The sequence below is a fragment of the Haliaeetus albicilla genome, chromosome 1 (genome assembly GCF_947461875.1).
Source record: "Haliaeetus albicilla chromosome 1, bHalAlb1.1, whole genome shotgun sequence".
Taxonomy (NCBI): Eukaryota; Metazoa; Chordata; class Aves; order Accipitriformes; family Accipitridae; genus Haliaeetus; species Haliaeetus albicilla.
Window position 1 is genome coordinate 67,844,373 of NC_091483.1, and position 26,882 is coordinate 67,871,254.

Consider the following 26,882-nt stretch of genomic DNA (forward strand, 5'->3'; position numbering starts at 1 on the left):
TGCTGCCAAAGACAATAACCCAGGACACAGGCTTGGATCCAGTTTGGCAATTCCTACACCTTAAAGATAAAAGCATTCTGTGTCATGCCAGAAGACTGCCAAGGCAAATCAGATTTGTATTTTAAAGGGAAACGTACAGGGAGACTGAGTGTAGCTTGGCTGCTACTTACTTACTCTTTTAAATCAGTCAATCATAAATGAAGTCATATTTGCTACTATAAGCTAACTGAAATGAATGTATTAAAAAGGCATCCTGAATGCTGAAAAATCAGGGACTGTGTAATAGAATTGATTATAAAAGCCAGTTAATATTCAGATAAATCCTTCAGTTCCAAATAAACTTTTACCCAACATTTTCAATGCATAAAATGTATTTCGTATTTTTAAGAGTGAATTGCAGCTGCCATGTTCTGATTTTCAAGACTTCATATTCTTGAAGCATGCTTTTTTTTTTTTTTTTTTTAGATGTCAAGATTTATGTTCAAACATTTCTCCATAGCTGTTTAGCTCTCCTTTCACGCTTTGTGTTACTGCCAGTGCTGTTAGCCCAGTTACTTGGCTAGCACAGATCCCACTAGAAATTGTAGCTGGCACCTTTTGGCCTCATCCAGCTCATGTGACCACAGATCCATTAATAGGATCATTAGTTTTTCCAGGAAGAAAGTATTAAATATTGATAAGGTTGTAAGTAAGTGATGCTAATGCTTATTTGTTTGCACAGGACACATGACAATGAACCACCACAAACCAAAGATGACCTAAACCAAGACCCTGAGCATCAAGAATGGTTTACTAAATATTTTTCATTTTAAAGCAAACTATTTCCGTATTTCTCAGAATTACTAGAAAAGCTCTTCCTGTTTCCTTTTAGGGAATGATAGTCCAATATATAATTTAGGAAGGGAAAAAAAAAAAAGGAAGATGTAATTTCCAAGTAAGTAATTAGGAACGACTGCACTCTCTTACGTCTAATTACTACAGAGTTATAGGCATGGATTTCAGAAAAACGCATTTTTTTAACAACCTCTGTAAAAAATGAAGAAAAAGCAAAGTTCTGGATACTGTTACATGAAGAGACTTTTTAATCAAGAGACTGTACCACTCCACAATTACATTAAATATGCAATTTGGTCTCTGATACGTCCTGTCAATCTGGCTCCAGCTGAAAAAAGATCTTACTTCTGTAGGTGATTTCTGTAAGTTTATACATTTGCTTCATCAGCTGTTTAAAATGATTTCTGCATTATAGTAATGTAATTTTTTAAGTTTTTAATGTAATCTTTTAAGTTTGTTAAACTTATTTTAAGCTGTACAGCATGCAGTATACCTCCAAGAATAGCATGTTTATAGCAAGCTGGTTTAGAAATAGTTTCTGGTTTGCTTAATAAACTGTTTTGTATTGTCTGCGTTGCAATATAATATTCCTGTTGCACTTCAATACATGTAACAATCAGCCTGATAAATTAGGGTAATATGTAAGTACGAACATTAAAACTTGCTTGTAAATCATCCATTTTCATGTTTTGCAAAATAGTGCTATGTTATGCTGAAGTGTGAGTCAGACTGATACACTGAGTTCCAGATTTATGGGAACTGCGTACTTGTACATTTTATCTCAATATTGTTCTTACGCCCTCCAAAATGCAAAGTGGCCGAATGACTACATTTATCAGATCATGCTAGCTAACTCATTACAGGGAGGAAAAACAGCCATGAAGAAATTAACCCTTAGATAATTCATCAACAAATGTGAAAGGCAGGGAATTGTGCAACCAGCAGCCTAGTGTTTTATGACAACATAGTTCATCTTCAACTGCTGTACAATTTGAATCCCCATTTAATTTCAACCAGCAGGTCCTAGCTACATAGCAAATTTTATGTGTGCAAACAGCCATACCTCCAGCCTAACCTTCTTACATCAAACAGCCAGCAAGAACTGTACCAACAGATGCAAGCACTTACTACAAAACAGCCGCTGCACCTCACCCATGGTAAACAGGTGGCAGACGGGGCAGAACGCTTCTACAAGCCAATACTTTTCATCCCAGCTGTTTAGTATTTTTTCCAAGATGAACTGTTCGGTTTGGAAGGAGACTTTGGCATCAGATTTGGCAAAAAGACACTTTTTATACATGCAATCAAGAAGGGGATAAAACGGTGTGCAGTAAGTAACGTTGAGGAGTGCCTCAGTATCTGTGAGAGGATCAGGTATGTACAGGGCTAAGTTTTTTGTTACGAGTTTTCATCCACTCTGCCCCAAAAACTTTTAAAGCACACTAGGAAGTTCAATACACAATTACTAATTCTAATTTCCAGGGTTACAATATTCTAATTTATTAATTCTGTCCCCAAAATGATGTCCCTAGAAAGTGGCTTTCCTGCCTATACGGATGAATTAAGCTTGCTGCCTAGCAATAGAGAGACAGGACTCCTTTGCTGTTTCTACCTCCGAAATCTTTTTTTGGCTACCTTTGGATTACTAAATAGTGCACCCCAGTAAAAGCTAGTTCTGTAGACTGGACAGTGCTGATGACCCAACAACCACAATGAGTGGTCTTTCTTTTGAGCGTAGGTATTTCGGACCATTTCTACACTAGCCTAACAGACAGAACATCAGTAACATTGGGCCTGCACTACCTATCCCCTACAGGGGTATGAATTTTGCAGTTTCATTTCATCCTGTAAGAAACAAATTTATATGTGCCAAGAGCCCTTCATGAGGTGAGTAAAAAGTCCAGTGGAGATGGACAGTTCACTTCAAAAAAAGCACACTCTTCATCTGACCTAGATACAGAAAATTCTAAGGGTGCTTCTACAGTGGTAGTTACGGATAATTACTGGATCACAAAACATTTAAATATTCCAGTAAAACCAAACAGTAATCTTTGCAAGTATTTTCATCATACCAGCAAAGATATAGTTAGGGGAGAGCTAGGGCCACCCTTTCTAGAAAGAGGGAAAGTGTGGAAAACACACTTCTACCAGAAAGCATCCTGAATAGCAACTCTGCATATTTTCCATTGAAATACAAAACCAATCCATATTTTTGCAAAAAAAAAAAAAAAAAGGATAATTTATTTTGCTTGTCTTAACTATTTATATTTGTAGTACAAATTACATTATACAAAAAGCATACAAAGTAAAAAGAACACCACTGCTTTGCATTGGTAAGAATATTCAGATATGCAAAATCAAAGATCATGTTTGCTTCATTGGAGCAGGAATATTAGCAGGTGCTTGTTCTAGGTAAGCTAATGGACCCTGAGGCATTTCTGCAGGCTTTTTGTGCTGTACGCTGATATCTTCCAGGACCTGCTGCCAGTGTCGCAGTTTACCCAAATGCTTCTGAATTAATGCTTCTTTTCTCTGCAATTCATTTCTTAATTCTGAAACATCCTATGGATGAAAAAATGTGTATTAGTAAACAGACAGTATTCATAAGAATAACCACCTCACATAAAGAGCATATAATTTCTTTAGCTTGAGTTTTCAAGCTGATCTTATAGGGATTCTAATAATGGAAACAGAGGGAATGCACTGTGAATGCACTAGTTCTGTTCCCCTAGATCAGATATTTCAGAGATCGTTACTTCCAGCAAAATTTGACTAACTGGTTTGTTTCTTCCAATGAAACTACCATCTGTGTTCCAGTACTCCACTGAGCAGCAGGCACCCAGCTTCTCCAGGTTCATGGCGAGAGCTATGTTAACAGTCAAGTTCTAGCAACTTAAGATACAGCATTGTGTTGAGAAACCCAAAATTAATGTGAATGAGGCGATTAACTGTACTGGTACACAGCTTATCTCATCTAGCACAACACAGGTAAATTAATTTAAACATACCTCTTTAATTACTTGCTCTGGTTTCTGGACTGATAGCTGCAGTCTTTTTTGTAGAAAAAAGCATTCCGTTTGTCTTGCGACATCCAGAAACTTCTGGATGCACTGATCAACACCTAAACATAAAAGAATAGATTTCAAAAAAGAAGTTATCAGGCTGATACTGGTAGTTGCCTGCATGCTATTAAAAACACCTTCTAGAAAGAATATCTTCAGATTTACTAAAACGATATATTTATAAAACCAGGATGTGCATTAAGTCTCTGTATAAAACATTCCTTTGCAAACTTTCAGAACTTCTTTTAAAGGTGGAAGACAACAACCCTTTTTCCCAAGTTTTTCTACATTTTTGACAATGACAAAGAGTGATAAAATAATGTGTGGAACTTGGTTGAATAAAGAAACCATTTCACTGCATGCCCAAGCAACAAGCTCAATGTAAGGTTCTAAAATATGGGCATATTTAAGAGAATATTCTGCCTTCATATATTATGCACTATGGTTTTGACAATAAAAGCTGTCCCATTCCAGCATATGAATATGACCCAATATCCAGAAAGGAGTTTTCAAAAGCATTTATGCTGTTTTTGAAACAGCGCTTGAGAGTCAAGCTTTGAAAATTTTTCAGGGAAAAGTACACTTCTAAACAGTAGTCAAGGGCCACTTTTTAACTGCATGTTTGTACCAGTTCAGCATTAATGACGCCTCCCACAGAGGTGCCTGTCACACAAGTCTTGTAGCACTGCTCCCAAGCAATCCAGGCTTTCCTTTCCCACCGTTCGCTATCGCTTTATGCGGCTTCACAACGCATCACGTCAGCTTCCTCGTTTTTTGAGCCGTGCATTTCACTGCACGTTAATACAACCCCACAGGACCCCAGGAGCCAGCTGGCGCTCGGACCTTTCCACAGGACCCCGACCATTCCCGGGTGCGAGCCTCCCGCTGCTGGGGACAGCGTTCCACCCGGGAAGGGCCGCGCAACCCCGAGTGACGCCCGTCACCGCTCAAGGACCCCGAGACAGCTTTTAAACCTCTTTCGGCCTCGCATGGCGACGAGGCACGTACGCCCCCGGCGAAGCCCGAATGCACCTGCAAAGCTTCCCAGGAGTTTTAGGGGAAGGAGGCCCTGCCCCTCCGTGTTTCAGCCCTGCAGAGCAAAACCGTGGCGTATCCCGGGCGCCTGCGAAGCCGAGCCGCGCTGCGGCCCCGCGGCGGCGCCCGCAGCCCGGCCCGCGGGCGTGAGGCGATGGGCACCGCCCGCCCCCCGGGGCCTCACCGGTGCGGATCTCCTCCTGGTCCGTGCCGTTCACGTAGTCCTGGCTCACCAGCGAGGCGAAGCAGGCCTGCGAGAGAGGGAAGCGCCGAGGTGGGAGGGCCGCGGGGGGCCGGCGCCGCGAGGGCAGCGCCCACCCGCGGCCTCCCCCACCGCGGCCCACGCACCTCGAAGGACGCTTCCAGCTCGTCCACGAGCGTGTTGTTGGGATTGCGCGGCCCCGCCGGAGGCGGGATGAGGCCGGCCGGCCCGGGCCCGCCGGGAGGGCCCGGCGGCGGCGGCGGGCCCGGCGGCTGGTTGGCGAACATGCCGCTCAGCGAGCCCGCCATGGCGCGCCGCGGCGGCGGGGGGGAAGCAGCGGCCGCGCATGCGCCGAGGGGTGGGGGCCGAAGGCGGGCCCGGGGCTGCCCCGCCCCCCGGCGCCTCAGCGTCGGCCGCGCCGGGGCCGCCGCTCCTCCGCCGGTCGGCCGCTACCTCAGCCCGCGGCCGGCTCCGCCGCCTCACACAGCGGCAGCCCCAGCTGCCGCCTGTCGCCCCCCGCGTGAAACGGTAAAGAGGAGAAGCAGAGAAAGCAAAGGCATCCTTCCCAGCGGGACCCTCCTTCTCCAGCCTTCTCCTGTCGGGCTCCGGCCGGGGTAAGCACCAGTTCAGCACCGCTGGTTACAGACCAGCGTTTAACAAAAAAAAAACAACCCCACCCTCTGGGCCCGGATCCCCCAAATTCTCAATAAGACATCGCCCCACGTTGTGAGCGTTAAGCCTGTTGGACGTTTGAACTGAGTCTGGGAATACTGTCACTGCGTGGAGCCTGACAGCCTCACACAAGTAAAGGGGGGAAGCAGCAGGATGACAGACATCACGCGAGATGGTGGCAGGTTCCCCCCCCCCAAAACCCCACCAATTACTAACTTGCATTCATTAGTTTTTGTAGAACAGTTACAAGATGCACTCTTGTTAGCACTCGTTTAAGACTCTCTACATAATTTAGTGCTGAAGCCATGCTAATCACCCTAATTGCAACAGCTTGAAAAGTCTGATGGTGCATCATTTCTACCTCAATACACACCAACAACAGTTTTAGTTTTTCTAAGGAAAAATGCTAGAATGGCATTTTTATAAACCTTTCACAGCACCTACAATTCACCCAAATCTGAGGCTCAGCTATGATCTCTATCTATTGTTAATTCTCTCTCAATCAAACCACACACCCAAATAAAAGATTTATTGTTTGCAAGAATTATGATTACTTAACATATAAAATAGGAGTTCAGATGTTTTCCATCATCATGTTTTGGTACTAAATATCTCAATAGTTCAAACAGAATATTTTTTATTTTAAACTGCATAATATGGGATGACAAATCTCAAAGGTGAGATATTCTTACCCAAATAATGATTTATAAATGCATTTGTAGTTCTTTGCCATAGTGAAAATATGCTTGAGGCATTCATTTATGAGTAATACTTTTAAAGATTTTTTTTTCTTAAGGCGGAGTGGATGGTTTTAGAATAAGTATTTTATTTGGTATTGTGACTGTCTTGACTTAATCGAGCCACAAACTCTACTAGTGTTCTTGTAGGCCGCCCTGCCATGCCTTTTCGAAGATAGGGCACCTCATCTTTATTCGACATCACACCAGCTATATCTAAATGAGCCCAGTGAGAGGCAGTCACAAATTCCTTCAGGAATGCAGCAGCTGTGCATGCTCCTCCAGCTCTGTGGGAAGCAGAAAAATTGTATTGTTTCTAAAGCAGCACCAACAGCACAAACATTAAACAAATACACTGAAAGAAAGGGGCACATGAAGGATATTGGTACATCTTACCTGCTGTACTTTCCAATGTTACTCAGATCTGCAAGAGGACACTCTGTTACTTGTTTTGTGTAATGTTCAAAAAGAGGCATTCTCCAAACTCTGTCTCCTGTCAGAACACTGGCCTGAAAAAGAAACAGTGATAAGTTTTGGCAATTTTTTAAACTTGTTTTTTAAACTGCATTTATAAGCCCCAGTATCAGGCATGCTTATTTTTGTTTAGCTTTGATCAGTCTAAAAATCTTCATCCCAATATAATATTAGGTATTTGGAAATACACTGAAAAACAAAACAGTGAATCCTACTTTTTAGGTACTTTGGTGTTAGCTAAAAGGTAAAATCTAAAGACTGCTTTGGTTTTTTTCAGGGTGTTTTTTTTTCCTGACAACACAAATCCTTCCCTTCAGAGACTTCCTTTAGCCATCACACTTCAGCCACTCATGAACCCACTCTGAATTTCTGTCTCAGTGTTGTTAAGCAAGATCAATTATCTTTTTAACATGAGCTAATTACTGTCAGTAGTCCTGAGCTTATGCAGATGCAGTAAGTTATCAGAACATGCAGATCCTTGAGATGATGTGCATGCTGTTTGCTGTATATTAAACCTCACCAAAGAGCTAGTAACAGTCAAAATTAATTATTTTCAATTAAATACAGTACTAACACCATTCCTACGAGATTTCAAAATGTAGTAACATACCTTTTAGATTTGCATAAAGAAAGACTTTCAGTAATGCACTAACTTTTCAATAACAACAGCTATTACTGAATTATTATTATGATTTAATAATAAATGCAGATAGCCTACCTCATAAAGGTGAGTCCAAAGCCAGGATGAGTTTGTGAACACCCCTGTGGCAGCAGACCCCAATGCAACATCCATGGCACCTACAGAAACACACCTTCAAGGTTATACAAAAAAGTCAAAGGTGGACCAGAGCTATTCCTTTGCATCCTGACTCCTCACAGAACTTTCCATTTTTATTTCCCATTATCAGTAATTTCTAAAGTCTGCAAAAACTAAAGATTTTAGTACACTTGCATTTTAAAAAGTTTAAACCTTGTTAAAACATTTATATAATCTAATAGGACAAGAATTCATAAAATTATATTCTGTATCTCATGAAACTAGATTTTCTGTTTTCGGCTTGATATTTCTTAGCAATATTTCTAATGTAATGTATTCAGCAATAACAGTGTCTTCTCAAAAAAAAAAATCTAAATTTTATTGTTTCCATATAGAAAATGTGAGTGGCCTTTTTCCAATTTATAGACTTCTACAATTTTCAAGCTAATACTTTCCCTTTCGTGAATTTCACTTGCATAGATTTTTGCACAGCATCTCTGAATTTACTTTTAAGTGAAAATAATCCTTATCAAAATACTAAACCATGCCTAAACCAGAGGGATTACATATATGTTTATTTATTTGATGCCACAGAACTGCTTCTGTAATGCCAACACTCAATCCTCAGTGAGATTAAAAAAAAAAAAAAAAGAAAGGAAAAAAGTAGTTTAACAAATTGGTATGTCAAAGAAATTTCTACAAGAGCTCTCCTCCTTCCTGCTTGGTGTCCAAGGATCCCAAACACAGAATAATCTATAGTGGGAGGAAGGCCCTTCTTCTGTCATGCCCTTTATATGGGAATACTTTTACACAAGCCAACGATCTTAAAATCAGCTTCCCTTCTGTCTATTGAAATTTTCCGTAGCATTTGAGCAGGTAAAACTGATGGAACACAATTTAAAGCACTAGTAGAGAATATATAGAAAGATAATTATTTTGCTTAGCATATTCATTAACACAGTGGACTCCTGTCCAAACTACTTTTCCATGTTTGCTCTCATTTCAGCTACAGTCACTTCACCCACAACAGTTTGTTACTGCAGTTCATGAGATGCATACACAATGCTGTTTTTAAATTTAAAATTATAACCTCATTCACATACAACTGTAAAGACGAAACAATTAAAGCACATTTTATTATGCCTGAAAGTATGCAAACTGCAAATAAGAGATACTTCAGTCAAACGAATTCTTGGGAAGATGATAATGACTTTCCTATTCTATTATCTAGAGGCATGGAGACCTGAGCTAGCTCACATAATGGAAGAACTGGTGCTGGCTAGGTCGGAGCTCAGGCACTCAGGAAGCCGTTCACAAAGAAGCTAGTTTGGCTCCAGCATGGTGAGTGCCATATGGACCTGGCAAGATCCTTCTACAACCACGCCAGTATCTCTGCATCACACAGCCCTGGGAGCTGGGAGGGCTTAGCTCAGAAATGGAAGCACTAGGAAACATCGTGCAGAAACCTCAAAGTCTGCATAGGTTTTCCTGCTCTTACTAGTTGGAACTTACTAGTTCCAACTTCATCTACGTTGCTGAGCGTGTACCCTGCGTTCCAATGCCCTCCCCAGTCCTAGAGACACAGTACAGATGTACAAGTTGTTAGAGCATAAACTGTGCTAGCTGTTGTCCTACAACATGTAAAATCATCTCAGTTGTTTTTCGAATTCACATTGGCTTTATATACATAGTGCAACTAATCCACAGCCCAATTAATGAGAGTAACAAAGAACTGACTTGCAAAACGAGCAGGGAAGGGAGACTGCTTACCTGTTAATGTTGCAGCATTGACAATAGCCCTTGCATTAAAATTGTGGGCATAACAGAGAGCATCAGCTAACAGCAGTCTTCCTTCTGCATCTGTGTTATCTACCTTCAGGTGCAAAATTAGTAAAAACAGATTAACTACTGAAAACATCCCTTTCACTGACTTATTTCTTACATATAATCAAACCAAACTTAATTCTTACATATTATCTTAAATAGCTGTCAGATTGTGAATGCACTGTCACAGGCTCTAGGAACTTCAGGTAATCAAAATTTACTCAAACTAAAAAGAAAAAAGATGTATGTTTATAGAATAAAGCATCTCTGTAGCTGAGATCGAGTCATCTTTCAGCACTGCAACCTCCTCTGCATGCTTGGGCCTCTGTGCTGCTGGCTTCTCAGAAGAGCCTGGAGGCTGGAGAGGTGCTCCAGTGGAGTCTGGGGGGCTGGTTACCATTCCCAGCAAAGCCCCAGGAATCCCAGGGCCTGCTTCTGAGCAAGCACAGAGATCTGGCTAATGGAGACTGCAGAGGAGGAGTACAGATGCATGCCTGGAAACAGTTCCTTGTTATACTGCTTTCTCTTTGGATCTTGAAACTTTTTCCCTCTTAAAAACAACCAAACAAACAAAACACCCAAAACATAAACAAAAAAAACCCACAATAGCCCCTTTGCTCCTTTCAGGGAAAATTCATTATGAATACTGCAAGATTAATTGCATGATATGCTCTGAGTTACTAGCACTTTCTTGCAAATTTCTTCTTGGTGGGGAAATATGTGCCCAGTCTTCTCCCTCAAAGCAGAGGGTGACTGAACTCAGTTTTGGGAGAAGAAGCTCAAGGAACTGGAAGGTTCAGCAAATCAAAGGTGTCAGAATCACAGAAATCCAGACAGAGAGAAATAATTAAGCCATCTACTTCTGCACAACATCAGTGGTCTACAGCACAATGACTTTCAGTACCATTTAATCTATTAGATGAGTATGGAACCGTTTGGATTAAATATAAAATATGTATTTTGGGTACTGATTTGGCAAGCTCCTTTGAATCAACAGCCCCTATGACTCAGCGAGTTCTGATTGTACAGAGCAGCTTGGCAGTGTTAAAGACCTTGGTTACATCAGCAGGAAACTAATACTCTTACGTCTTACTCGAGATAGCAGGGAGTCTCCTTAAGGGTCTGCTGGAAATAATTAATATGTTATTCATTCTAACTGAGAACCTATACTTAAGATCATTGTAACAACCGCTTGTGCTAAAACAAGATTTTCTAGCATGTTCAGTAAATGTCCATACTTTTCAGCTTTTCATAGCAATTTATAAAACATGTCTAATCTGTTCAGTCTATATTTATATTTGAAAGAATCCTATGATAACAGCTTCTAATTAATATCATGCTTCTTACTTTTTTAAAAAAAGTACATTTGCACTGCTTATCTTTTTAAAGGGTCTTTTCAAACATGTACTTTGACTGCAGTCATATAACTTGATTGATTAAACCAATTCACTAAAAGCATTCAAAATCCAAGTTTCACATGCATACCTGTATTGTTTTTCCATTCCTGGCTCTAACTACATCCCCAGGCTTGTTTGCCTTACCACTGGGCATATTTTCACAGAGAGGTGCCAAACCTCAAGAGAGAAAAGAAAAAGTACATTACTAGTTTCTTTCTCAGAAAAGAAGTAGAAAAAACACTTAGAAAACAAACAAACACCTCCTTAAGAAAACAGTACTATTCTCATCTTGAACTTACGAGTCAATGACTCAAAATCCAAATTTTCCTGTTTACTGAAAGACACATGGTTCAACTTTCAATCAGGGAATTTCCTCTGCATGTTGCACCACCACATTCTCTCACCTATACCATTTACCACTAGGATTTACTTTTACTTAATGCCCAGACAAGTCAGGTCAGAGGAGCAATAAATACCATCTTATGTCTTCCATATATGAAAAATTAGTCACATGTAAATGGATTTCTTTCTTTCTGAAATTAAAAACTTCTTGGATTAACACTGAGCCAATCAAGCTCTGCTCATTGTAAATAAACATTATGTAATGTCAAGAGGGGTCCAAGGACTCGCCATAGAACTCCAACCATAAGAAGAACAAGTAGAGATGAGCAAAAATGAGGGTCAGCGTCAAAACTCCAACTATGAATGGGGGTAATGGGATGAAAGGCATTCCACCATTCCTAGGGAAAACCTGCTCCTAGCATAAGGAATAAGCAAATTGTGGACCACCACAGTGGAATTACATACACAGACTTTTGCTCCACTGACTTAGCCCTTCCCTTTGCATATTTTTAAATGAGGCATGTCGTGAGGATGTGTGTTTCGCTGCCCTCTACTGGTTGAAGCATAAAAGTGACTAAAATACTCGTTTCCTGAAAGTCAAGGTTCTCAAATATAAAACTTATCCTAGAATGGATGACATGTCATCACCAACTGATATTGCCACGGTTGCTGAATCAACTCATTTAATTTTAGCTGTGCAACATTTCTGCAGAAAAAATCAGCATTCCTTATACTTAAAAATAGTATCAGCAGACTGGTTTTGTTTGTTTGTTTTAGATTTCTCTTCTGCCGAGATATTCAGCTAAGGAAACAAGAGTTGATCCCTCTTCCTGTTTAGCTGTGGCAAACACTTATGGAGGTAGCTCAGCTAACTCCTTTTCACTTTTAATTGCTTTTACAGATATCCACATTCCTTCCTGTAATGAAGGATCAGGACTTCTGAAAAACTCATTGCTCTCCCAAGATTTAAAAATCATGCCTTCAAAATTTTAATTTGGTGTTGCAATATTTTATGCAAGCAAAGATAGCAATTTTTTTATAAGCAAGTAAAAATGGAAGAGAGGCTGAACAAGGGAATGAGAGAAGTAGGTCTGCAAGAGTCCATGACATTTCTATTAAGACCATTAAAACTGCTGATACTAGAAAATTACTGTCTAAACGGAATCTTGTAAAATGAAGAGTTTTGGATTCTCACACAAACACACTTACCAATTATGTTAAGAGGTAGATTTAAAGCTGCTGCTGTTACAATGGCTGAACAGACAGTTGCTGCCCCTCCCATATCTGCTCTCATCGCATCCATACCCGATGACGGCTTCAGTGAAATGCCACCACTGGAACAAATAGCACAAGCATCATCCAACATTTAGGATTTCGATGTTGCATACATTGATAATATTCCGTCGTCCATCAGTATGTTTTAGCACCAAATATCAGTAAATGCTAGACTTGATGTTTTCAAATATTCCTGCAACACCCTAGTAAGCATACTGAAAGCAAGGTATCTGGGTTTTCATTTCAGATAAAATAATGTCCCTGAGTTATTTCCTCATAATTAGGATGCCACAAAAATCCAGGTAATCTGCAGCAGTCTAACTCAGTGGTCTTCATAATAGCAGAAGAGCACAAAACAAGAATAAAATAGGACACTTGGTAAAATCAGCATATGGAAGGGGACCAGACTGATAAATTCTTCAGTTGTTATGTGACATGAAAAGCAGTTATAAGGAACTGCTGCAAAGAATAAACTATTTTCTCTTTCCTTAAGCATGATGTAGATGTCCAGTGACAAACTGCAATTCTAAACATGTAAATTCTTCATCCAGAGGTTTGCTCAGGCCAAAAAAAAGAAAAAATAGCACGTTCTTTGTTTTGTTTACCTCTGAATTTCCATTTTCCCCTTACAAGATGAGGGCATATCAGTTCCTACTTTGTCCAACCACTCACTCAAGCTTGTCTTATCCCCAGGAAAGGCAGCACAATCTACTATATAAGGCAAATTCACTGGAATGGCATTGGAAGGTGTACTGAGCAAAGAAAAAGCATCTCCCCATTGCACATGAATAGCAGGAAGGCATTTTCCCCCCTCTAATCATTAAAATATTAGCATACATACCTGTCAAATGTAACTCCTTTTCCTACAAATACCAATGGGGAGTCATTTGTATTAGCACCACCTAAATAGTGAATCTCCAGAAAGATGGGAGGTTCAGCCGAACCCTTAGCTACACTCAGGAATGCTCCCATCTGTTGTGTTGCTATCCAAGACTCTGGTCTGGAATAGAAATTTATATATATTTTTTTTTATTGGACACTTTGACCGAGGTGATTTTGTTTGTTTTTAAGAGTTCACAATTCTTGAAGGTTCATACACAAACTATTAATTTAATTTAGTTAGTTAATTTGAAAACTGCCATTTAAATCCAACCATTATTTTTTTGTAAAACAGAAAAATACTTCCTTGAAGTTGTTGCTTGATTTTTGTTTTGCCTCATTTTAAAAAACCAACCAAAACAACAGAACAAAAACCAGCTCCTCTACGTTGTCTGCATCAGAAACATTAATCTTTCACTTGCCCGTAAGGCCATAGTCTCTGAAGGCATATGAAGTAACAATATCACAGCAGGTTACAGTTTAGCTTTCTGCTATCAACATGGTTAACTACAGTTAAAGTTGATTTCCCTCAGTCTTTTGCTTTTCAACAAAACAGCCTCCAACACTCGCACAACCAGTTAGTCCATTCCCACCAAAGAGCAGTAACTAGAAATTCAGAGGCAAGAAGCATTAGCTGTCCAAATTCAATTGCAAGGGCTTTTACAGCTCCATCTCAACATTTTTAAAAGACAAATAAGAAACCCCCAACAATAACAGCAATAAATAGAGGATGTTTAATTACCACATCCAAACAAAAAAGCAAAGGTGTGTATAAAACCCACTTGGGAAGAAAACAAAAGGTATTAGAAAAAAGGTACCCAGTATTTGCCCTCTTATTCACCAAGTCTTCATTAGGCTTCCTTTCACAGCATATGTGTTAATTAAGCAGTAATTGACTGCATGACTAATTGACAGTTAATCATTTTACTGTGTCACAGTATCTAGCTCGCTAGGCAAACTAGAAGCTCACCTCCTAATTCTGAGAGTAGGTTGCAGTGTGGGCACCCCTCATACCTTTTTGCCAAACACTTCCTCTGCTTTTGTTATTTGAAGTGGCAGAGTGAAAATGAAAGCCTGCTGCAGATTTGAATAACCTGGACGGTATCTTACTCTACAGAGGAATCATTTCACTGGAATTTACCTTATATGGACCTTCACATTGCTGAAACTTCTGAGCTTCTGTTCAATATGTTCAGCAAATTTGATTGGAGTTATATAATTAGCTGGAGCCTCCATAAGGTACCGAGCAAGGTTCTGACCCTCAGCGTAGATAACACCTTTTTGCCAGGCTTCACTTTCTGCACTAAACAACACCATACAATAATCGGGATTATAAACATTTGCAAAAGTAAGATGTTGTCAGCATCCATCTGTTCTCTCCTGTCTGAAAATGCGGTATCATTAATTTGGGGCAATTAAGAATGTCATAGTAATCTTACTATTGGGAATTTAGTATGAGATCCAAGGTGCATCTAGTCTAGTAGCTCATCTCTGGTTCTAGTCAGTGCCAAATGCTTCACAGAAAGCTAGAAGAATCCTAGAACAGACAAATGTAAAATTATCTAATACATTAGGTGTTGTCCTAATCCTTACTAGTCAAGAGATTGGCTTAAGTCATTAAGCACAAGGTTTAATACCCCTTCCAAAATTTGTAATCACATCAATTATAACAGCCCTGGAAGTTTTTTATTTACCATATAAAGCCTCCAATGCTGTTTTTCACTTTACTGAAATACAATTATGTGATAAGAGTGGAATTTGGATCTCATTTCACAGGGCACTCAAGGCATTTTGCTAATGAATGACAGAGCAAACATTGGAAGAGCTGCCTGCACAGGAAATGGGGATGTCTCTCTGGTTACTTTGCAACGCTACCAGTACAAAACCATTCACTGTACTGAGACAGAACTGAAAGACTTACTTGCATTAAAAGATACCACAAAAGAACACAGTGAAGAAGGAATCTAGAAACATTGCCTGGATATGGAGGGATGTAATTAAGAAGCCAAATCTCAGCTGACACTGAAACAGACAAGAAGTAGGTCAGGCAACAAGATGACTTCAACAGGTACATCAGGAAAAGGAAGGTCAGTAATAATGCTGTCCCCTCACTAAATGGGGCAGGGAATCCAGTGAACACTGAGAAGACTGAAGTTCTCAATGCCTGCTTTGCATCAGTCTTAATAATTACTAAGGTGGGCTTTCACATTTCCAGGTACTTTGTGCTTAAGGTTTGGGAAAGAAAGGTACTACCCATGGCAGAGGAAGACAGACTTACAACTGCTTAAGGAAGCTGGACATACACAAGTCCTTGGTAGCACGCAGGATATAGCTGAGTGCTGAGGGAGCTGCCTGCCATCATTGCAAGTCTGCTCTCTTTCAGTTTGAAAGGTCATGGTAACTGAATGTGGTCCCTGATAATTGGAAAAAGGACAAATACCCATCTTTAAGAATGGCAAGGAGGATATAGGGAACTACAAGCCAGTTATCCTAGAATAATCCCCTAAAATTTTATGGAGAAAGTCATCTTGGAAGCCACTACCAGGTACATGAAGGACAAGACGGTCACTGGGAACAGTCATTATAGATTTATTTGGGGCAAATCATGCCTGATGAACTTGACTGTCTTTTATGATGAGAGGGTTGGCACAGAGGACCACAGTGGATGTCATTTATCTGTTTTAGCGAGGTTTTCACATGGAATCCTTGCAGACAAATTCAGAAAACTTGAACTGGAGGGATAGACTACAAAATGGGTGGAAAACGGAAAGACCTGTTGGGCTCAGAAGATAGCAGACAACAGTTGAATGGTCTAGCTGGCAGTTAGTTATGTGTGGTATTCCTCAGGGGTTGATGCTGAGGTTGATACCTTCACCAACAACTTGGACAATGAAAAGTACCGTCAGAAGTTCATGGAAAGCATTGCATTGCAGGGAGCAGCTGAAATGGGGAGGGTGGGGCCACCATTCACAGGGGCCTTGACAAGCTGAAGGAATGCACCAAGGGGAACATCGTGAAGTTTAACACACTGGCGTAAAGTCCTGTACCTGGGACAGGACAGCTCTATGCAACAGTCAGGCTGGACACTGACTAGGCAGAAAGCAATGGTGCAGAAAAGAACCTGGGGATCCTGGTGGACAAGTTGAGCAGGAGTAAGCAGTGCATTACTCTGGTGACAAAGGCCAACCATGTACTGCATTGGATTAGAGCATAGCCAGCATGTTAAGGGAAATAATTATTTACCTCCTTGGCATTTGCGAGGCTGCATCTAGCTACATCTTCTGGCTGCCTCTAGCTACGTCCACTTTTGAGTTTCTGAATACAAAACCAATACTGATAAACTAGAGAAAGTCCAAAGGAGGGCCCCTTAGAGGGATAGGGAGCTGAAGCACATGGCATATGAGGAGAAGCTAAGAGAACTGATTTGTTTCACCTAGAGAAGAAAAAATGAGGGAAGATCTAACTGCAGTCTTTCCTCTACCCTTAAATAGGGTTTATAGAGAAGATGAAGACAAACATATCTCAGAGCTGCACAGTAAGAGGGTAAGAGACAATGGTCTCAAGATTCAACAAGGGAAACTGCAAAAAAATTCACCATGAGTGTAGTTAAGCACTAGAACAGATGGCCCAGTGAGGTTGTGGAATTTCCATCTCCAGAGATATTCAAAACTGGGCTAGACAAAGGGCTGATCAATGTGATTGAGCTTTAAAGTTGTACGTAACTTCCAGGTTATCCCTAATCCAAGTTGGATCTGGACTAGATGACCTCCAGAGGTCCTTCCTAACCTATACACAAAAATTACTTCCAGTGTCATAAGTGGTCATAGGACCGTCTATGTTTTCAGGAAATATTTATTTAATATAAATGTGATTGGCTCCCAAACTATCTGCTGTGTTACAAAATGGGAAGCGTTGCATGTAGCTTAATAAGACATGCTTAAATTGAGATGTTCTTATTTTATTTCACTAACTTCCTCATAAGGAAGGACTTTTTCCTGTATAAAGTACATATGGGAAATACCTCTCCTCTGCATGACAGAATATCCTGTATGGAAGGTCCAAAGCCCACTCTGATAGGGTAAAAGAGGATTAATAAAACTTTGTTCTGGAACCAAAAGCTCTGATATTATGTCTATTTAGAGGCCAGAAGCACCCAAGCTTCTCTTCTTGCATTATACTCTGTGACTGAAAACATAACAAATGAACTATGCAAAACGTCTCCATCATGGCATGGTCTGGTGTCAATCAGCACTTCCTGATTCTCAGAAGGATTTATTAATTTGTAGAGTTTGAAGTACCTCTGCTCCACAATTTTGGCATGCAATACCAACAGAAGTCCTTTTACATCACAACTATGCTTCAGGTAATTTTTTACTTGTATTTTCAACTTGGGCCTTCTTTTCTATGAAGCAGCGTTTACTTACCCTTAACCTCAGAACATGGCATACTAACTAAGCATATGGAGCAAACACTATAAATATACTTGAGATGTCAAATACTTCAGGAAATTCAAAGGAGTAGGAGGAGTTAAGAGGGATATTGCTGCTAGCCATATTCTTTCGGTTTTATGTTTTTCTCATGCACAAGCATGTACACAGTTCTATAAATAAATAAACAAACAGATAAATAAATAGGCAAGCTTTCCTTTTGCCATCACCTTCCATGAAGCTGAGGAGTAACTACAGGTTTCTTTTTTTGCTTCAGCTCGTTATATTCATACAATCCAAGGACAGCACCTTCTGCAGCCGCTTGAGCATCTCCACAGGGGTCTACTTCAACACAAGGGATCTCCAGATCTTGGATCTGTCTACAGCCAACTGAAAAATACAGTACAGAACTAGTAGGCTGAGTATTGCACAGAACAGCAAAACAGGTGTCTGAGGTGATCAATATGACATTTCAAGGAAAAAATAAATTTAACTCAAGATATCTGAGTTTATAAGTAAATCAAAAAGATAATGCAGTAGAATAATTAAAAATGCTAATGACCATACACTGACAAATTTTGACTAAAATTATCACTTGATGAATTGTAATGATTAAGACATTTCACAAGAATAAAAAGGAAAAGTCCACACTTGTTCCAATTCCTTTAAGCTCACTCTATATCAAAGAAAAGCTTTATCGTTCTGGAATGCTATAGATTACGACTATCTACAGGTATGGAAATTCACTGTAATTTAGTTTTTTGCTAAGAATGTACGACTGCTCTTTTCTTCCAAATGAGTTTATACACACTTTTATAAACAAACAGAAAAATACCATAACATATTCCATAAATTCTATTTTGTACCCAAATAATTTAACAATGTTTTGGCAGCTGGTGAGACAATGTGGGCTAGCACTTCAGACATATAGCTGTCGTACATGTGTGACTGACCTCCAGTCTCAGATTATAAACTCTGTGGTGAGAACTCTTTCTGTTCTTGTTTTATGCACACTTAGATGCAGCAGTCATCCTTGATTAAGATAGAGAGGCCTCCTCTGCCTATGAGGGATAACATACTGAATCATACTACTGATGCTGTGAAAGATAGCGGTTTATAACACAAATATCTCCGTTACAAACTAAGTGGCAAAAGTAAATACATGTGCATACTTGAGTACAGCATGCGCATAAAGTGAATCGGTGATGCTCTCAGGCTTCAAAATAGTAGTAATTAAACAAGTGCCTTTTCCATATCACACTCTTTAGGAAAGTTATTTGATATAAATAACTGCAGTTACCTGTCTGCAGATTGATTTACATGCCCTATAACTCCTTCCTCACTAAGGAAAAACTTATATGAATATCAGTGACAAGTAAACGCATTTGCCAAACCATGAAGTAGGTTTTGCATTTCAAAACAAAATCATGTCTAGAGTCACTCTTCAAAAATGGAACATGCTGCAGTATTGCAATAGTTTTATAGACAAAATGCTTAAAAATAGTTAACCTGCAACAGCTGCACGAATATTTTCTTTGCCTTCATTCCAGTTTTCTTGCTCATTTACTCCAGCATTCTTCTTACCCAAGCCAACTACAACCACGCTCGGAAAATCCTAGATGAAGTCGACACACAAATGGATTCACTTTCCTCATTGTTACAGCCACAGCAAAGAGTTGTTAAAAAGACCTTCCTTTTCAAATCAAACCAAGCACAGCATTAAAATATATTCAGTACTTTATGTTACATACATTTCTTCATCAAGAGTGCCAGTATGGTGCCACTGTCTTGCACTCCCAATCATTTCCCACAGGCATGCAACCAGTTGTTCTCTTGTCCGGTTAATAGTTAGTTATGTGTATTGCAGCAGATAGGGCTTTATGCTCAACACATAGCAAACTTGATACTTCAAAGGGCAAGTCTAAGAGTCCTTTGAAAGCAGATCCAGCTTTCCAGTTGCAACAAAGGCCAGAACTGAGCTGGAGAAGTGTAACCTTTTTTGGCACAGTACTATGTTCAAGGAAATAAAATCACTTCAAAGGCTGAGCCTATTAGCTCAGCTCAGGAGCTGAGCTGGCATGATTTGCCAGGTAAGAAACCGAAGCTGCACAGAGGTACACAGCTCTAGAACTCAGGAAAGCAACATAGTACAGCAGACTAAATGCTTGCCTTATAAGCTGCAAGCGGAAGGCAAAAAGGAAGAAATAACAAAGATTAAAACAGCCTTTTAAGAATGAGTCAAATTTGTATAAAACTCAAGGTTATATATGTGAACAGACTTCCCATAGCTCTGAAGAAAAATGAAGTTAATCTTAGGCTTTCCCTTCCATCACAAAAAGCTGCTCTGTCAGATTCTAACAATCAGCTTTCAAACTGTTACACTGTAGTAAAGTCTTTTAGTCCACAAGATGCTGAAACCGGTGTTAGCTTTCTAGAAGATTCATGTTAACATTTTTTTTAGTTATCATTATTTTACAGACTTAGAAGAGTGCGTAAGGCCAAATTCTACTGCCTTCTCTTGCAGAGATTTGCTACTCACTTCAGAGGCCGTCCTGTATGCAGAACTGGGATAATGGCACCTTCAGTGGACTCAACTTCCATGAAATTTCCAAGAGCCTTTCTACTGAGACCAGTGTCACCTGTCTGGGGTCTCCACACAGGAATTTATACATGGTAGGCAATACTCACTATAAATTGATTTATTTAAAATCATTTAAATAGCACTAATGTAAGATTCAGTTACTTAGGCAGGGACACCTAGTGTCATATTACATGTCTGCCTCGCCTCTAGCTACTACTCCAGAAAGGCACAAATGGTAACCACATTTGCCAGCTCCACGCAGGTGCATTAGATGTATTAGGGCTTCTCAAATGGCACCAAAAGCCTAACTTTAAGCAGATGAATCCCCATCTCATACTCTTGTGATAGGTCATGTCTGTGCAGACAGAAGTCCTGCTTGAACAACAGTCCCACGTCTTGTTTTCAGAGGTTTCAAGCAAATGACTTTAAAAACCTCTGATTAAAGCCTACGACGGGACTGCCTTGTGTTAGAGCTGTCATGTTGGGAAGGCCTTTGCACATACCGGTACACACTTGCACACTCACTCCTCCTGAACATAGAAGGCACAGTAGAAGTCTGATCCAGAACTGTTGTGCTTCAGCTCATTCAGTAAGCAGTTATTCAGAGCACACCACCTTTGCAGCAAACTCGTTTAAATCTTCTCCATTTGCAGCACAGTGGAGGGAGTACAGGATTGTGCAAAAGGCCATGCAAACATGGGCAGTACAGAACGGGAGGTTTCAATAAGAACCCCATGTTTTGTTGAGAGGGGTGAGAGCGGGAAGAAGAGCAGAGCATTTATACAAGCACAGCAGTGAACCCAGCTTAAAATAAGATGTAAGGGCAAACCTCACACATTAATCAATATGCACACCAAAATTCAAAGTTCATACCTGATGCAAACCATGGAATATGTGTGTTTTGCCTTTCTTCAAAGGTGGCCCACATCTAGGACACAAAAAGATTCTTTTCAATAAAGAAGTCTTTATTGGTGATAAATCTTACGGTACTACGTTCCCTCCACAACCATACAGTGCTCCTCAACACTGTACTGGGACAGTCAGCTCAGTGCCGATTCACAGAAAAGGACAATTCCCGCAAACATTTTGCATCTGTTTCCTCAGTGCTTAGTTTTTTCCACTGGAGTTCCCCTCCAAAGTGCTTGGCCTGGTAGAAGCAAATACCAGCCTGAGAAGTGGTATGGATACAAACACTAATAATGATAAAAAAAGATCATTCTTATTGGCATTTGCAGGTACTTTTAATTCATTTCAGAAGCTTATCACACACTTACACGGACAGAAGTTCTCTCAGCTTTCCAGACACAAGTCTATCGAAAGCATCTCCTGCACTAGTGAGCTGGGCGGCACCTTCATCCTTTTCACTTGAGTAGATTCCCAGAACAAGACCCTAAAAAAGGACACGCATTAATGTAAACAACTTGGAATTTAGAGACCCATCTGAAAGGCAGCAAGCACGCTGTTCAAACCATAGCTACTGCTGTCTATGTTCATCTCGGTTTACATACTTATCTAACGTGACGCACAGAGCGGCGCCTTGGTAAACCAGGATAAACTACTACAACTACTTTTAAGTGTGAAAAAGACATTCGATACAGTATAACTAAAGTTATAACCATTTTGCCTAACACGTAGAGACACAAACTCTTTCAATCTGTAGTTTTAAGTACAAAAGAGCTTTTTTCTTTTTCCCCTCCCTCCCCCGAAACGCAGGTCTCCAGCCAGGTGCATCCAGGAGGAGCACAGGGGGCCGCACGACTCCCGACTCAAGCCCATCGGCAGGGCAGGGAGGTGCCGGGGCAGGAAGGCGGCTCTGCCCCGGCAGGGAACCCCTCCGGGGCGCAGCCTCCCAGCGGCCCCAGCACGGCCCCCCGCCCCCCAGGCACGGCGCCCACCCCCGCGCCGCAGGTTGGCGAGTTGAAGCCCCAGGCTGGAGCTGGGCGGCACACGGCGGCCCCGGAGCCGGGCGCCGGGCAGGCTCAGCCGTGAGCTGCGGAGCCCAGGACCCCGCCGCTGCCTCCGCCCGCCCCGGCTGGCGCCGAGCAAGAGGGGCCGCGAAGGGGAGGCGCCGCCCGCCGCCCTCCCTCCCTCTCCCTCTCCTCTCTCTCACCTTCCCGCCCGCCCCGCGGCTGTAGCCCCGCGGCGAGGGCCCCTGCGCCGAGCAGCTGCAGGCCAGGGGGAGATCCCGGCTGAGGCGGCGCGCAGCCACCCTCCGCACCCAGGGCAGCAGCATGGCTGGCAGGCAGGGAGGCAGGCAGGCCGGCCCGCCGCCACCTGACCCCGGCGCGCTGACGGCCTCATCGGCCGGCGCCGCGCGGGGCGGGGCCGGGGCCGGGGCCGGGGCCGGGGCCGGGGCGGAGGGCGGCCCGCAGGAAGAGGTTGCAAGGCTGGGTCTGCAGGGCCGGCAGGTGGTCCTGCGTTGTTGACGTGCGTGTGAGACTTTGTACCGCACAGAGTGGGGGGAGACTCGGTGTCAGGGCGGGGGTTTTGCCCTCTCGTGGTATGGTCTGGATGAGTATTGGGACGGGCTGCTGAGGATGAAACAACTTCTCGGGTGGGCTTAACCACAGGCTTTAAAAAACCAGTCCTGGTATGCATGCGGTATCTTTAATTTGCATATCGAAGATTAAAATGTAAATGGCTAATGAAAAAATAAATTTTTATTGCAAATGCAAAGGCAACAAACTGACATTACTTTCGTTGTAGGATGGTGGTTTACTGGTATAATATCACCGTGTCTGTCTAGGAAGTTGATTAGGTTCTAAGAGAAAGCAGTAACAATCCCAGACTGAAATTAAAAAAAAAATTATAAAATGTGGTAGGTGAAAATAGGAGACCAATGAGAATGACTGTGGTTATATTTTATCAGGAAAATTCACACCAGAATATTGGGTCATCAGTGTAATGTCGGAAGTAGATTTATGCTTCTCTAGCAAAAGCACTGTATGGAAAAGAACTGTTTGGAGTTTGCTGCCATTTATTCTGTCATCAGTATGAAGAGCCAGAGTTTCAGTGGCACTGAACATGCACTGGATTTTGATGTCAAGTGATCCTTTTTTTCTTTTTTGGGGGGGTGGGTGGTGTCAGAAGTATGAAACAGATTATAAGTAATTCGCTTTTATATGTGAGAGTCTGGCATCTTACAACACTATGTATAACAATTAGTTTGCTTTTGCATACATCTGTAACTGAACTTGCACTGTTGCATCAGCAGAACATGACGAAGAAGGGTAGCTGGGCTTATTCTCTAACAGTATATTGCAGTTCCCACCTAACCGCTTTTTCCATTACATGGTACAGAGAGAAATAACATGTCTTATTAAGGACAGCAGCACTCAAGAGTCAATGACTGAGGGAAATTGCAGCCATTTTGATTTGTCCTGTAAAATTACGTTCTTTAACATTAAATCATAACATTATTTAAAGAATCAAAGTCGTAACTAGTTTTTAGCTTCATTTATTTTCGAGAGGCTCTTAGAATCAATAGTTTCTTAGTTCTTTGAAGGATAGCTCCATAGCTTCTCTATGTCCTGCATGGAGCTTCTATATATTCTGCATGTACAAATTAAGTGGGTATTTTCAGGGTATATGAAGTTGTCTTTAATTTTATGAAAAGACAGGATTTGACCCATAATCACTTCAAAGTTCTGGGCAGATATTGCTCATAAATGTTCTCATCTGGGATTTCAAATCTTCCAAAGTAAAAAGTACCCCCAAAGAAGTCTTCACTTCCACATGTTGAGCATGCGTATGATCAGATACACTATGTGAAGTATATCTAAAATGAAAATGTGTAAATAAAGTAGATCACACTTATATCAAGTCCCACATTTTTTGAAAGTATTTTGTGATGTACAAGGGAAAGCTGAAAAGGTCTAAGTGGTAGACTTAACTATTGTTAACCTTAAGGTGTGCTTTTTAATTGTACGTCTTAACTATGTGTGATTGCATTTAACCTTTTTTCCCCAGACAGAATTTCGCAGGGCAAATATTCTATGCATTGTCCCATCAGCGTGTCTTGGCAGTGCTTCAGCTGAGACAACCTGTGCAACTGAAAGGTTAGTTTAGCCTTGTATCTGTTTAATTTAGTTTAATTCATGCATGGTAATACCTCTGTCCACTCTAAAGTGAACTAAAAATACCATTTTCTCAAAAGTCACAAAACAGTCATTGGGTGATAATGTTATTTGGTCATTCAACTCATGCAGCTACAATATCCCACAATAATACTTAATACATCTGCTGTGAGAAATCTTCTTTTGGACTATTACTGCAGAGTATGGTTCATTGTTGAGTAGATTCAAAACAAGAAATTAAAAAGCTCATCAGCCCAGCTATCCCTCTTTAATTTTATTTATACAGTGTACTCTAATGGTTCTTTCAGAGCTACTGTGACCTATCTAGGAATCCAGTCCAACAAATCTTTAATCCTGTCCTTACCTAAGTAGTCCCACAGCTCTTACTCAATAACTAGTTTTTGGGGGAAGTTTGGGGGGCATTAAGCAGTTCATCAGCAGTAGTAAAATGTGTTCTAATAAATACGTATTAGTACTACTGAAAAGCATTTCTGAAACAATTGGTCTGTATGGAGGATTTTAAAATCTGCTTTCTTTTCACTTCCTAAAGAGAATTATATTTAGTAAAGGCTAAGTTACGTGTTACAATATAATTCTTTCTGTATAACAACTATGTCTAAATTATATGTTCATAGAACAATTATAAATGACAAATTTTTAATTTTCTAATTACTTGTGTAATTATACTGCAGTTTAAGGTTGTCTATTTCAGAGCCACTCAGAATTTTCTGGGAGGTGAAGGTGGCGGTACCACAGAGGCCTCTGTGGACAGTTTTCTGGACAGTGCTGTGCTGTTACCATCTAAGGCACCTTCATAGACTGGGTTGGTTTGCTGCCTGTCCATGTACGGGGTATGACACCATCTTCCTGGGGTCACGGCCCAGAGGCTGAGTGAAAGCACCAGAAAAATTAGAAGAACAATGAAATAAGTGGGTGGTATAAATTAGGAATCACCTTTTCTGCCTTATTGAGTCTCCTTTATGCTAGAATTGTACCAGTGCTCTAGACTTATCAAAACTTTCCAGCTGTCTCTTAAATTGTCATGGGACTTTAAAAAAAATTTAGTGCTCCTAAAAAAAACGTGGCTAACTGTCTTGAAGAAGACAGATTATTAGGGCCTATTGCAGAAGCACCCTTGCAAATTTCTGCTTCGGTCATAATCCTGCTAAACTTGTAGGGCCAAAACCAGAAATGATACAGGCTACAGTAACAAACACTGATCATAACATCTGTAGGTTGAGTTTGGCTAATAACATTTCCTCTGAAACTAGGCCACTGACTGGCAAATGTCTGCTGGTCTTGCTGTGTATGTGCTGAAAAGGACATAATTTTCATTTCTTACCTCACACAGACCTTGCACATACACTGTTGAAGCATTTAGAGAACATAGTGATTTGACTCTGCTGTGTAAATTAAGAGTACTTTGAATAGTGTTTTACAACAGCAAAACTGATAAGAATCCCAAATGAAAGTAGAATTTACTCCATAAACCATCTGTTTTCATTGGTCTTTAGATGAATATAAAGTAAAAAAAGCATGGAGAATAAGTATTGGGCCAAAGATACTAAACTCATAGGCTTAAGCTGAGTTATAATTCCTTATTTAAATATCTAAATAAGTGGCCTAATCAGCAAATATGTTGAATATCAGCTTATACTAGCAACTTTCTTTACTGAGTTTTCTGCACACTTCAGTGATAAAATTAGTAATTTGGGTACATAAAATATGGTTTTAGGAACTTCTGAAAATACTTGACCCTTACAACACTGTTTTTGTGAAGAGGTCTTTTCAAATAAAAACTAAGGAATCTTTGTATATCCTGACATGTTCTTAAAACACTTCAAATTCCTTTTCTAAACAAGTTACTGTTTTTTTCACAGAGCTTTCCACAAGAGTAGAGTTATACAACCTAGTGGTTTGATGAAAAGTAACTGACTGCAAAATAATTTCTTTAATTCAGATGATAACTTTTTTCATTCATTCAAGTCAATCTCCAGTTATGTGTAGGTTCTGTTGCTGAAAGGTTACTACTATGTGTTCACTATAGTAGTCAAATTCTAAAAATGACATTCTTAATGACATATTCTTTTCTCTGAAATATTAATTACTTGTGACCCAAGAACTGGTTGAATGCCTGTGAAAATTATAGTACTGCCTAACAAAGTAACTTTTGCATCCATGTAACCATTTTTATTCTTTTTAACACTGTTTCATCATACATCACTTTTACTTGATTTCAGTTAGACATAAGAATTGGCAGGATTCTGAAGGTAATTAATCTGTCTGTTTTCCAGGTTACCTAAAAGCA

At 40.5% G+C, this 26,882-nt stretch overlaps 3 protein-coding genes across 4 annotated transcripts in view; 1 reads left to right on the forward strand and 2 right to left on the reverse strand.

Annotated features, from left to right (window-relative positions):
- The window catches only part of FAM184B (family with sequence similarity 184 member B), a 49,573-nt gene extending 47,949 nt beyond the window's left edge, over nucleotides 1-1,624 (forward strand). For both annotated transcript variants that reach the window (XM_069793001.1, XM_069793009.1), the window contains one exon: nucleotides 722-1,624. In XM_069793001.1, coding sequence (XP_069649102.1) covers nucleotides 722-812 — 91 coding nt within the window. In that variant the 3' untranslated portion in view covers nucleotides 813-1,624. The remainder of the gene's footprint in view (nucleotides 1-721) is intronic.
- A 1,449-nt stretch (nucleotides 1,625-3,073) lies between these two features.
- On the reverse strand, nucleotides 3,074-5,476 carry MED28 (mediator complex subunit 28). The gene is made up of 4 exons (XM_069793046.1): nucleotides 5,280-5,476; nucleotides 5,116-5,182; nucleotides 3,843-3,955; nucleotides 3,074-3,396 (listed from the first exon to the last, which is right to left on the reverse strand). The coding sequence occupies exons 1-4, from the start codon at nucleotides 5,439-5,441 to the stop codon at nucleotides 3,199-3,201; spliced, it is 540 nt and encodes a 179-aa protein (XP_069649147.1). The 5' UTR covers nucleotides 5,442-5,476; the 3' UTR covers nucleotides 3,074-3,198.
- Nucleotides 5,477-6,319: 843 nt separating this feature from the next.
- On the reverse strand, nucleotides 6,320-22,768 carry LAP3 (leucine aminopeptidase 3). The gene is made up of 13 exons (XM_069793021.1): nucleotides 22,609-22,768; nucleotides 21,773-21,888; nucleotides 21,372-21,426; nucleotides 19,427-19,532; nucleotides 18,148-18,307; nucleotides 14,632-14,793; nucleotides 13,453-13,611; nucleotides 12,546-12,670; nucleotides 11,083-11,171; nucleotides 9,544-9,646; nucleotides 7,735-7,814; nucleotides 6,939-7,051; nucleotides 6,320-6,829 (listed from the first exon to the last, which is right to left on the reverse strand). Exons 1-13 carry the CDS (start codon nucleotides 22,729-22,731, stop codon nucleotides 6,631-6,633), a joined length of 1,590 nt encoding a protein of 529 aa, XP_069649122.1. The 5' UTR covers nucleotides 22,732-22,768; the 3' UTR covers nucleotides 6,320-6,630.
- Nucleotides 22,769-26,882: the final 4,114 nt, after the last annotated feature.